Source organism: Ictalurus punctatus, chromosome 4 (genome assembly GCF_001660625.3).
Source record: "Ictalurus punctatus breed USDA103 chromosome 4, Coco_2.0, whole genome shotgun sequence".
In the NCBI taxonomy this organism is placed as follows: Eukaryota; Metazoa; Chordata; class Actinopteri; order Siluriformes; family Ictaluridae; genus Ictalurus; species Ictalurus punctatus.
Window position 1 is genome coordinate 33,248,861 of NC_071284.1, and position 12,425 is coordinate 33,261,285.

The 12,425-nt window shown below is 42.2% G+C and overlaps 1 protein-coding gene across 2 annotated transcripts in view; it reads right to left on the minus strand.

Annotated features, from left to right (window-relative positions):
* Nucleotides 1–400: 400 nt before the first annotated feature.
* The window catches only part of veph1 (ventricular zone expressed PH domain-containing 1), a 91,851-nt gene continuing 79,826 nt past the window's right edge, over nt 401–12,425 (minus strand). The window contains exon 14 of one of the 2 annotated variants that reach the window (XM_017465734.3): nt 401–8,613. In XM_017465734.3, the coding sequence (XP_017321223.1) occupies nt 8,380–8,613 (234 nt within the window). In that variant the 3' untranslated portion in view covers nt 401–8,379. Of the gene's footprint in view, nt 8,617–12,425 lie in introns of both variants that reach the window. The other variant, XM_017465731.3, reaches the window with a different exon arrangement.

Consider the following 12,425-nt stretch of genomic DNA (forward strand, 5'->3'; position numbering starts at 1 on the left):
GAAAACAGAGGCTGCTGGATGTAAATGTGAGCTTCAGTAATAACAGATCCAAACCTTAATACACCGTGTCTTCATGGAGCTCGCTTAGTCATGCTGGAACAGGTTTAGGGCTTCTTAGTTCCTGTGAAGGGAAATTGTAACGCTACAGCGTACAAAGACGTTCTATTCAACTGCGGGGTTCAAACTTTGTGTTTGAGTAGTTTTAGGAAACAGCACCTACTACTGGCCGTGTCGGGTATTTCGGTTTCTTTGTACGCATTGGTACTTGTTATTTGGGATCTTAGCAAATCAGTGCTATATATATATATATATATATATATATATATATATATATATATATATATATATATATATATATATATATATATATATATATATATATATATAAAACGACAGAAAGTGAAGGTTTAAATGTATATAGACTGGCAGGCGGCCTTTTCTGTCATTCCCTTAAAGAGCTCCAGACTGGGAACGGGTCCAGCTCGCACAGAGCTAATTCTTATAGAACACACACACACACTCATCTACAGTTGCAATCAAAATGATTCAGCCCCCATTGCAAATGAGGTTTATTGTCAAAATGTACAGTCCTTCAGCTGTTTGCAATGAACAGATCAAACAAAAGCAACTGAATGAATGAAACAATGAATGCTTCATGCGGTTTCCCCAAATTCAACCGAAAATGCAACTTCTAATGACTTCTCCAGTCTTGGAATGATTCACACCGCTGAATAGAATTCCTCACAACAGCACAAGAATATTACTGAATTTCCTAGGAGAAAACGTCCGTGAGGAAGCTGAAGCTTGGGCGTCATCGGACCTTCCGACAGGACAGTGATCCCAAGCGTATCTCAAATTCCACCGAGGCTTGGTTGCAGAAGAAGTCCTGGAAGATTCTACATGGCCATCACAGTCACCTGACTTGAACGCCATAGAAAATCTCTGGTGGGATTTGACGAAGGCGGTCGCAGCACGCAAACCCAAGAATATTACTGACCTGGAGGCCGTTGCTCATGAGGAACGGGAGAAGATTCCTCAGGAACGCTGTCAGAAGCTGATGTCTCGTTTGCAGCAGGCCATAACAGCAAAAAGGATGTGAGTTATGAGACCACATCCACGCTCTTATTAGGGGATTTGTCTGTTAAATCTTTCAGCATTTCATGTATGACTGGGAACTTGGACTCAGTCTGTCCAAGGTTGACCAATTAAACTGGACTTATTGCTAACGCACACACACCGACTAATGGAATCATCTGGATGCGATCCAGTCCCAAACCCCCAAACGTGACAGAATTTTGAAAACTTGCTGTCTCAGCCGATCAGGCTCTTACGTGTGGAGAAAGAGCAGACTCTCCGAGAAAGAGGTACGCAATCCCCTCTCCATGACCACCATGACAGCCAGTGATCACGGAGCGAGCGGCCCTGCTGACCCTCGCACACTGAGTGTTACCATGTGCATCATCTCTGCTTTCAGGAGTGATTTAATTTAGACTGGGATTAACATCACTGATGACCCAGAGCTCGTGGTGTTAGAGAGATGATACGATCACACCATGACAACAGATCTAACTTAGAGGTGAGAATGAGGACTGTGATCCCTTTAGACCCCCCCCAAAAAACCTGCAAGAGTACACAGTTTGCGAATTTTGTAACAGCGTTCCTGAAAAAGCTCGGTTTGAGGTCAAGCTTTAAACCCCACAAATGTGTCTTGTAAAAGATTTCAGACGTACACACCAACGATTTCAGACCTACCTGATAACTTCAGCCTCGTTCTTCAAGATTTAAGCATGCTCAACCTTTCCTCTTCGCACAGTAGCTAGTTATTATTTTGATGGTGCAGCAGGTAGCGGCGTCACCTCACGTGTTCTCGCATGGGTTTCCACCGGGCTCTCCGGTTTCCTCCCTCCTCCCAGAAACACGCCTGTGGATTTGTTACACTTAAATGCTCCTGGATGTGCCCTGTGATGTTCTGCCATCGTATCCAGGCTGTATTCCCACCTCATTCCCAATGTTCTCACGATAGACTCCAGATCCACCGTGACCCTGGCGAAGATAAACCGCTCACTTTGACTGGATCAACGAATAACTTCCTGTTTGTTTGTTTTTTCTCTAGTAAAGTTGTATGTGAACGTTTTCGTGGCCGAACTGAATTAAAAATGACCGCCATTGACAACAATCCTGCTGCTATTCTTCATAGTCGTGCATATAAGTTGAGAAATGCCGTTCATCCATAATTCCCCCGACGCACGCCCACGAAACTCCATAAAAGGCGAAGCTCACAGAGAGCTAAAAACGACAAAATGACCACTAAACTGTAAAACAGCGACATGTGTGGAATCTTCCAGTAATGCAGCTTACACACTGCAGCTAACACACACTAACTATAATTAACTACTAATATTTAATTATTTCCTATATTAATAAATAGCACGTAACGGCGCCTTGGAAAAAAGATCCGAGGAGTCGTTCATTAGCAGGATCGGGCGTGTCGGGAACAGAAAAACAACGCGGTGAGTCTCCAGCCTCCCTGCTGACCTTTAATGAATGAATGAACAAAATTTTACTAATATATTAACAACGATATAATTAGTGCGCCATGTATTTACTTGTTTACAAATATATTACCAAACCTAACGACTATCGTGACCTGGCATGTAAGGCTTACAGGCTATAGAGACACTGTTGAAAATCAAGTCCCGTTCCTTGTGTTCATTTACTCCGAATAAACAACCCACTTTCATTTGTCATTTTCAGGAAATTGGACCATGTGACTGATTAGAAAAATGCTCCAGATGGTTAGATGATTAGAATTAGTGATGAAAAGAAATCTTGTAGTTTATTAAATGTATGTAAAGAGAATGTAGCATTTATTTATTGTAGTTGAATGTATTTAAGTAGCATATGCATCAGAAAAGTTTACTATAACGTGATGTTATATAATACATTCATAAACCTGACTTCGGAGAGACGTACATATTTTTTAGTGACATATCTACGTAACGTCACTGTGCTCCTCTGTCCTTACACCCCAGCTCATGTCACAAATGTAGACGTACTGTACACACACGACTGCTTAAGAATATGACGACGTATATCTAAATAATCTGTACATCGAACAAAATTCTGCTATTTATTCGAGTTATCGTTCGATTTTCCGTACATATAATACTTTTGAATATATCGCACATTCAACGGAGCTCGATCGTGACAAAATGCTTTTTCACAGTAAATAGTTCCTTAGTTACGAATAAATGTGTTTTTTTTTTTTTTATGACACACACACACACACACACACCAGGCGGGGGGGTGTCAACATTTTTCTCAGTAAATATATTTCCAATGAAGCTGTTCACATGAAATTTTCACCAGACATCAGTAAAATCAATAAAATACCCCCCCCCGTGTCATTCCACTTTATTACACATAACTTTATTTATGGACTTTAATGTTGCGAATTCTTTATATTTCCGGAATTCTTGAGTTAATACCGATGTCTGGGGAAAATTTCACACGCATAGTGTGGTTGGAAATATATTTAATGAAAAAATGCTGACTCATGCGATAGTTATCTCCATCCCCCCCTGCTGTAAGTCAAAAGAGACGAATCTAACCCAGGTCGGGTGTACGGAGGACACACAACTACATCCGGCGTGTAAGTGTGGACAAATATTTACACAGCTGTATACGCAGAAATACAGTCGGAACAAGATAAATGACACAAAACATTAAAAAAATCACCACAAATGAATAATAGACATCGTTTTGGCAAGGTGCGTCAATCGGGGTTCAATCGATCGGACGCTCGAGACAGAGCTGAAGGTGGAAATGCTAACGCAGAGCAGCGAGTTACACTGCAGATAAATGCACCAGACGTCTGGGTTCGTGCTTTTTTTTCCCTTTCTTTTTTTTAATTAAAAAAAAAAAAAAAATAGGACGGAAATCATCAAAAACGCTCATGCATGCGTGCCTTGCTCAAGTGTGACATTAGTGAAAGAACATAAGGTTAGCTGACAGTGTGTGAACGTTTTGGCTTACAGTCGCGAAGAAAACTATTTGCTTTGCGGAAATCAGAAATGCTTCCAGATAGAAGCCTTGACGGAAACTAAGAACGTTTAATTATCAAACGAAACCTTGAAAAGAACTAGTAGGAAGGTTACAAAGTAGTTTTACTAAGTCAGGAATAAAGCACTTGGTGTAGTGCTGTCATAGGAAAATAATCAACAACGGGGTGGTGTGATGAAGCTATTAATTCCTGCTACCACACCAAGGTTTATTGATTATCGCTCTGAAGTGTCCTCTTACTTATACCGCTGCACCTTTGTCAACAATCCAAATTTGTTTATCCGTTCATAGTTCCATTTAATGTCGTGGAACGTCTTCCAGCAGCTATAAACAGTCGCTCTGTCACCAGCCTCTTCTTTTCCTCTTCATGTGAATAAAAAATAAAACGCTCGTCAAGAGGAAACTCCTCGGTCCCGAAGTGTTACAAAGCGCTGACACTGGAGACTCCTTCCATACATGCTAGATAAACATCTCCTTACAGGAAACTTCACCGCATCAACGATGACATCGACGATGTGAATGAGCTGTTCCTATAGAAACGGTAACGCATCAGAACGAGGGCTTGACCATCAACCTGCTACTACTGCCAGAGCTGCTGTTACAGGAAACTAATCAACACCTTCGAACCAAATCAGAAGTAAATCATGAGCAATAATTTAGAATTAGTACAACACACTTATCCGGGTAATTCGTACAGGTTACTCCGCTTCCGAAAACACAAAGGGCTGTAACTTGAGACCATTTCTTACAGGAAAGCACGCTTGTGTTGTTTATTTTTGTAAGGTTCTACGTGGAAATTTGACGGGTTCTCAGAGATCCGTGTTCCCTAAAAGCAGTCAGTACTGACTCATTCTAATCACCGTACAATCTCAGAGTCATTTCAGAGAGTCGTTCTACACAGGCCAGAACTGCCTGTCAGTTTAAAAGGCCAGATGTGAAAATCGCAGGGAAAGTGAAGGAAAAACTGGCGAATGTTACTGAAAGGGTGGATTACATCAGCGTTGTGGATGTGTGGGTGAACCTACACACACACACACACGCGCACACACACACACACAAGGGCCAAGTCTGGTTTAGTCAGAAAAGTGTTGTGGATTGTTCAATGTTAGGAGCCCCTTTATATTAGAAGCAAAAAAAAAAAAAAAAAAAAGTTATCCAACACCTATCCCATGTGAAAAAAAATAATTGCCCCCTTAAACTTGCCACCTTTAGTAGAAAAAACTGCAAACAAACTCTTCTGATAACTGGAGATCGGTCTTTCACTTACTTCTAGGTCTAGGATTTACTCCTCTGCTTTGGATCACTGTCTTGCTGCATGATCCCGTTGCGCTTGAGTTTCAACTTACGGACTGAAGACCGGACATTCTCCTTTAGGATTTTCTGGTAGAGAGCAGAATTCATCTTTCTCTCAATTATTACAAGTCGCCCAGGTCCTGAAGCACCAACGCATCCCCACACTATCACACTTCCTCCACCATGCTTGACCGTAGGTATGACGTTCTTTTTGAGGAACTCTGTGTGTGGTTTACGCCAGATGTAACGGGACTCCTGTCTTCCAAACAGTTCCACTTTCAGCTCCTCAGTCCACAGAACATTCTCCCAAAAGGTTTGAGGATCATCAAGGTGTGTTTTAGCAAAATTCAGACGAGCGTTAACGTTCTTCTGGGTCAGCAGTGGTTTTCACCTCACCTCTCTTCCGTGGAAGCCATTTTCCCCCAGTGTCTTTCTGATAGTGGAGTCATGAACAGTGACCTTTATTGATGCAACAGAGGCCTATAGGTCCTTTGATGTTGTCCTTGGCTCTTTTCTGACTTCCTGGATGAGTCGTCGCCGTGCTCTCGGAGGAATTTTGGAAGGTCGGACACTTCTGGGAAGGTTCACTACAGTGCCGAGTTTTTCCGTTTGGAGATAACGTCTCTCGCTGTGGTCCTCTGGAGTCCCAGAGCCTTTGAAATAGCTTCGTAACCCTTCCCAGACTGATGGATTTCAATCACCTTTTTTTGCTTCAATAAATAACATCATTTAAAAAACTGTATTTAGTGTTTACTCAGGTCGCCTTTGTTTTACCTTCGATTCGGTTTTAATTTCTGAAACCATTTAGCATGAGATACACACAAAAACAGAAGAAAATCAGGATGGGGGCAAATAATTTTTCACAGCACCGTATGCAACGATGATTTCATTGTCTCAAGATCTGTTTTGTGTTCTTTAGCCCTCAGGGGTCTATGCATTCTTCTTCCCAGTTAACAGTCAACAGAAAATGCCCCCATTTCAAATGACTGTGTGTTTTATATAACCTTCTTCAGCCCAGTTTGGTGGATTTATAACCGATGTTTGGACTGAATGACAAAGCGTATGATTGGACGAAAGGTTAAAAAAATGAAAATACCTTTGCAGAGTGCTGGTTTGTAATCCAACAAAATCCATGTCTACTGTTAACACATAGGAACCCGAGCGTGCGGATGCACAGTTAGCATCAGTTAGCGTTGTTACTTCTCTGCACCCTGTGGGTTGCGTTATTTCTGTGTTGATCTGTGTGCGTCTCCTTTGTCCAGATGTCTCATGCTACGCTCACTTCCTAACGTGGGTTCCTAATACGTGTTCTCATACCATCTGCATGAGCTCGGACATCTCTGACCAGACGGAGTGCTCTGGTGTCGTGCTTCGTGGTTCGGATTCGACTTCCTGGTGTAGGAGCCTAAGCTATTCGTTTGCTGTCCAGGTGGCCGGGTCAGCTAGCATTTTTTTTTTTGTCTGGTTTGCTAGCTCGTCTGTGTTTATTGGCTAGATTTGTAGAGAGAAAGGGAAGTCATTTATCTATTTAAATAATAAAGAAACAATCTGTATAGGTACAGGTATATGTTTCAGCGTCTTATCTCTTTTTCAGTTAAACGAGGTGGGATGTTTATTAGTTTTGCCCTGAGCGGACCGGACGCCATTGTGGGTTGTCTATATGTACCTCCACGTTTCCAATGAAATAAAACTATCCAACACGATAAGGTCAACTCCAAAAGTATTGGCACACCATGAAAAATGAGACCCAAAAAAAAACAAATGGAGGCCACATTTTGATGACCTTCCCACCAAATATTACATCATTGGCACAAGTTCTACAATTTGTGGCCATCAGATACTGAAGACGTGGCCAAGAACAGTGCAACACGATTCGTTCATAATACACGGGCGCGATTTACTTAGTTTCTGGCCTCTAAATGTTAGCATACGGCTTCAATATATTCAAAATGAACCCCCATGTCACCTCAGTTTCTCCACACTTCAGTCTTGGCATGCTAACGTTGTTATTCCTCGATTAAATAGACTACATAAAAATAAAATAATTCAAAAATAAAGTGTCAGTGTTGTTTCATTCAGCGTTGACGTCCTCCCGCGGACGACCGACAGTCCGTTGAGAAGCTCTGCTCTGGTGTATTGGTCTTCGCAGGAAGTGGCTCCTAACACTGAACAATCCGAACGGATTTTTTTTTTTGCCCCAGAGTGAACGTCCGTGTTCTCATACGTCCGAGAACATCCAGTGTCTTCCTGCAGGGTTCAGAGAGGGATTAATAGAGACCGAGCACAGCACAGTGTGTTCTCCCTGAATAGATTAGGCAGGATTTAAAGATGATTTAATTACAGCTCGGAGTGTGTGTGCTGTTCCACAGTGCACTTCCTCACACTGCTAACGAGACACCAGGAGGTGAGAGGATGAACATCGTGGAATTCGTATATATTGATTAAACTATACGCAGGATCCCGGTACGTTTCGAAAACTAGCACTGCTTTTTGTAACTCCACTGTTAGTGTTTCCATGACCGCTAGCTACAAATGCACAAACAATGGACCTGGAAATCATACTGCAGCTCTGTCCAGAGATCCAAAGCAACCATATAATATTTATATAATATTTAGACCCGTCGCAGAACAAAAGACACGGTGGTTAGGAGTTCTGTTTTTGACCATGGGGTATGAATGAATCGAAACCACAGCCTCTTGCACAAAACGAATCTTTCTGCGTCACGTCTTTTTCGTTTGAGCTATACAGCCGGCTTTAATCTGGTCATCTTCACCCCACGTACTGAACGATCAAAGCTTTAAGAGTTCGGTACAGGATGGGGTTCCGACCCCCCCCCCCCCCCCCCCCTACTTGAATACTGGAAAACCACATCATCACTCGTCATGTCGCTCATGTGCAACATGGCTCCGGGATTTATAGTGGATATTACAAAACAGTCTACCGTTTCCCATAGTGCCTTTTCGTCTAGTAGTTCTTAAAAGAGTTCTCGACGCTCACTCCTGCGTTCCCCGGGTGGCACGGACCTACAGGTACGTCGTAGCCTCTCGGTTCTCGCGCTCTTTGGCCTGCGCTACAGCCACGTTGATGCACTGCAGCCATTCCTCTGCGTGCTTCTCGTCCTCGGCCTTCAGCACGTACGTCTTACTGTCCGTGAAGATCTCGAAAGCTCGAGGTAGGCCGCGGTCCCGTCGCTTTTTTGCCACCACCTTCACGCTCTGCACTTTGCTTAGCTCGATAGTGTTGTCGTCCGGCTCATCCTTCTGGGTCAGGGAACAGAATTAAACAATACTGTATTTAGTGCATTGTGTTACACGGAGATTTCATTTGAACCTAACTGCAATGTAAACTGCCACCCAGCATACAGAGAATAAAAATAAACCCCGTTAGACAGGCTGTACGAGCAGGTGGACGACATTCCTGACGGATTTCAGAGGAACGAACCGTCCCTAGTTCAGCGGCTCACTCATGTCGTTCATTATGGACGATACAGACCGTTTTATATCCGGCATTATTTACGTATAGGACTACACGAATTCACACGACACTGTCTACAAAAACCGTCATGTCCAGCTGTTACACAAATCTCTCAAGTGCTTGTCATGTTTACCTAGCAACCAGAAATGTCGATGAAATTCAGAACGATGAAAAGCAACCCCGCTGAGCGTATGAATGAGAAGCGTTTAGACTCTAGTTTTCTAAATACGAACCTTCTGTAGCAGGTTCTCTGTTGTGACGAAATCAGATTTAGCTGAAGGCATCTCATCGGACCTGAAACCAGCTACAGGGCTAGAGGCATTTGCTCAGAGAGGGAAGAATTTTTACAGGCTTTCATCGGTTTTTAATTCGTTTTAGTCTCTCTGATCTGATTAGCAAAATAACGACATGTTTAAATAAAAAAAAAAAAAAAAAAAAAAAAAACAGCTGACGATGAAAAACAGGACGTTTAGACACCTGAATTTTCATTTTACCATTAAAATGATCTGTAAAGTGTTCGATTTTACACTTTTTTGTCCAAAATGCTCTGCATCATCCCTAAATAAACATAGCGGCGTGATATACTGCGGATAACGACGTACTTGTCTAATGTTAGTCGAGTCAAAGACATATCCATAGTTTTTATTTCACATGAATGAACTCAAAACGGTCTCTGTTTAACGTGACGGAAAGCGAGGACGCCACGTCTCAAAACGTTCTCCAAGAGGAGAAAACCGAGGAAGACCACTGTGAGATGGGGGAAAGGGGGCAGGGCTTCCGAGGTGGCGGTTAATATCCGAGAGCTCTAAACGCCGCACGCATCTGTCGGTCATTCCAGATTCGCATGCCGATCGGCTCGTCTTCTTTGGAAACACGTCATATTTTTGAGGGATAATTTAACGTTCAAAGGTTTTTGAGCGATAAATGTTCATTTAACGTTTAACAATGGAAAGTGCTAATGTGAAGTTACGTCTATTTAGCGCTCTCCGGGGTTCTCAAACTTGTTCAACCCAGAAACCGATTTAACTGTGAAAATAAATCCCATGGATCCACATCCACACACATTAATTTTCCCCAACAACTATTTCAATATTATTTCAATGCGTTCAGTAATCGTCTGGTTTTTGGAGCCTCAGAGCCATTGGACCGCATTTTATCCCTGGACTTTCCAATTACACAACACATTGTGCCAAAGTTAACATTATTATTATTATTATTTTTTTTTTTAAAAGTTACTTTCAGTTACTGAGGTTTGGATTAAACCCATTCCATTCAAGTGACCAGTTAAAAGAGACTAATAACTATAAGACCTCCATAATAAACATATAAATATAACTAGAAATATGATATAAATTTATACAACTTTGATAATAGCTGTTGACATTTCCTGTAATAATGAATTATTATTATTATTATTTTTTTTACTCACAGACCCACTGGCTATTCTGTGCCAAACCTCAGTTTAAAACCATCTGATCCCTATAAATATATAAAGGTATGTATCTTTTAACCTTGGAGATCCCTAAACCCTGTTCTCTCTCTTTGCTCTGTGGGATCTGTTGTGCGTTACCTCGTCGTGCTTAACGCCTGTGAGTGTACGCACTGCTCCTCGAAGGAGTTTCTACAATGAAAGAACATGAAGGGGAAAGTACTGCAAACCACTACAGGATAAATTCCAACTCCCAATGCTTACGATTCAATGTTTGGTGGAACGTTGGCTCTTAAAACGTGGGAACAGACGCTGGGAAGCGGTTTGTGGGTTATGATGGCTTGGTGTGCTTTCTTGATAATGGTCATTTGCTTTTATTCTCAGGCTGTCTCACGTTCTCAAGCCTCGCTCTGGAGATGGTTTGCTGTCTGAAGACATTCATGAATAAATCTCCATCAAAGGCGAAAGATCTTCAGAACTTTCTGCCGATTGATTATACGTGCCGTTCGTCCATAGTTGCAGAGCCGTGGCGTTTCATTAACACGATGAGTAACGAGATGGATATTAGACGGTCGACAGTAACTAGAATAACAGCCTTTAACACATTACACCTCCACGCCAGCAGATGAACTTCACGGTCTAACATGCATCTAAAAATCACGTGGTTTAACGTCACAGCCGCCGAGTTTGCCAAGTCTTGCCGATCATCTAGTTTGTGTTCTGTGTATCGTTGCTAACTCTCTGCACATAAATATAGCTAATGCATACTCAGAAGTCAGTAGACGTCGCTAGAAGTGGCCAGACGACGGGACGTAAACCGAACGTTTTGTATATTAATCGACTGGTCGTGATCATCTGCATACCAAATGACAAATTCGGGTTATACGAAGAAGGGAGATTTTCAGAAGACGCTTGAATAAGTGAAACGAGCTGTATCCGAACAGAAAAGAACAGGTTATATATAACTCGTTTCTTATAGGACGACTTTGGATGTCTTCGGTCACGGCACCACAAACTCGGTATTTATAAAATCCTAGACGTTCGGTCAAGAACGCGAACGAAATGAAGCAGCGGTCGTGAGTGGCGTTCGTGTGTAGTAGTATGCTTACGGATGGGGGAAAAAACCCTCACTTTTACGACTGTAAATATGCCAGGACGAGAGTTTAAAATGAAGAACGAAGGGACTGTGAGTCGTGATTGGTCGACGGGAACGACGGTGAGCAGCGATTGGTTGCTGGATGCATCAGAACACCGCTGGCGAGTTGAGTGAACTCGCCTGTGTTCTGGATTGTTCTTTGGATTACTGTTCTGGCCTGGTTGTGCTGGATGAAGATTTGGGTTTGTTACCCTTGCCTGTTTCTTGTTTTCTTGTCTTTTGGCACTTTGTCTTACACGTTAATAAACCTCATGCACACTTAACGCTCTCCAGAGTCCCGTCGGTTACACACCGCGCTCCGTCAAGCGGCAGAGCTCATCGAGCTGAACTCGAATAAAACGGTACGGAAAGTTTGCGATCGGACGATAAAAAAAATAAAAACCCTCTGCTTTTGCCTGCAAACGTTGTAAACGTTAACAAAGCGTGTAATTGAAAACCGCAAAGTCGATTTGTATGTAGAACGGGGCTCAAAAGATATTTATGTTGAAAATTGCTTCCTTAGTAGTTTATAATTCGTACAGTTTTCCCTTTTCTAAATAAATGAAACTGGCTAGGTCAGAAACATATCCAAACAGAATGGTAAGCAGGACAATTTGTTTTCCATTTAACTTGAGCTGAATGAATTTTCCTCATTTCCTTTATCACACTGGCGTTTGGTTTATTTGGCTTTCTGTTCAGTCATGACAAACTGACCTCAATATCTTTTTCTCTTTGTCTTCTCAGCATGCTTTTGATTATAAAATCTTTTTTTTTTCCCTTTTCTTCGTGGTCCTTTTGGTTCAAGCTGGAGTGAACCCCCACCATCATTGGCTTGCAGCTCAGTTGTTAAATTGAAATGCACTGTTAAAACATAGTGCAGGCTTCTCTAGTTTTCCTGTTTTTCATTTTCTCCCCATTTTCTAGCTACCCCGAATGCTGATTTCCATCTTTCGGCATGAAAAACCGTATGAGTCATGCATTATGGCAATCATGCTTTGGATCCAGGTGAACCCCGGGGGCTAATACTGCAT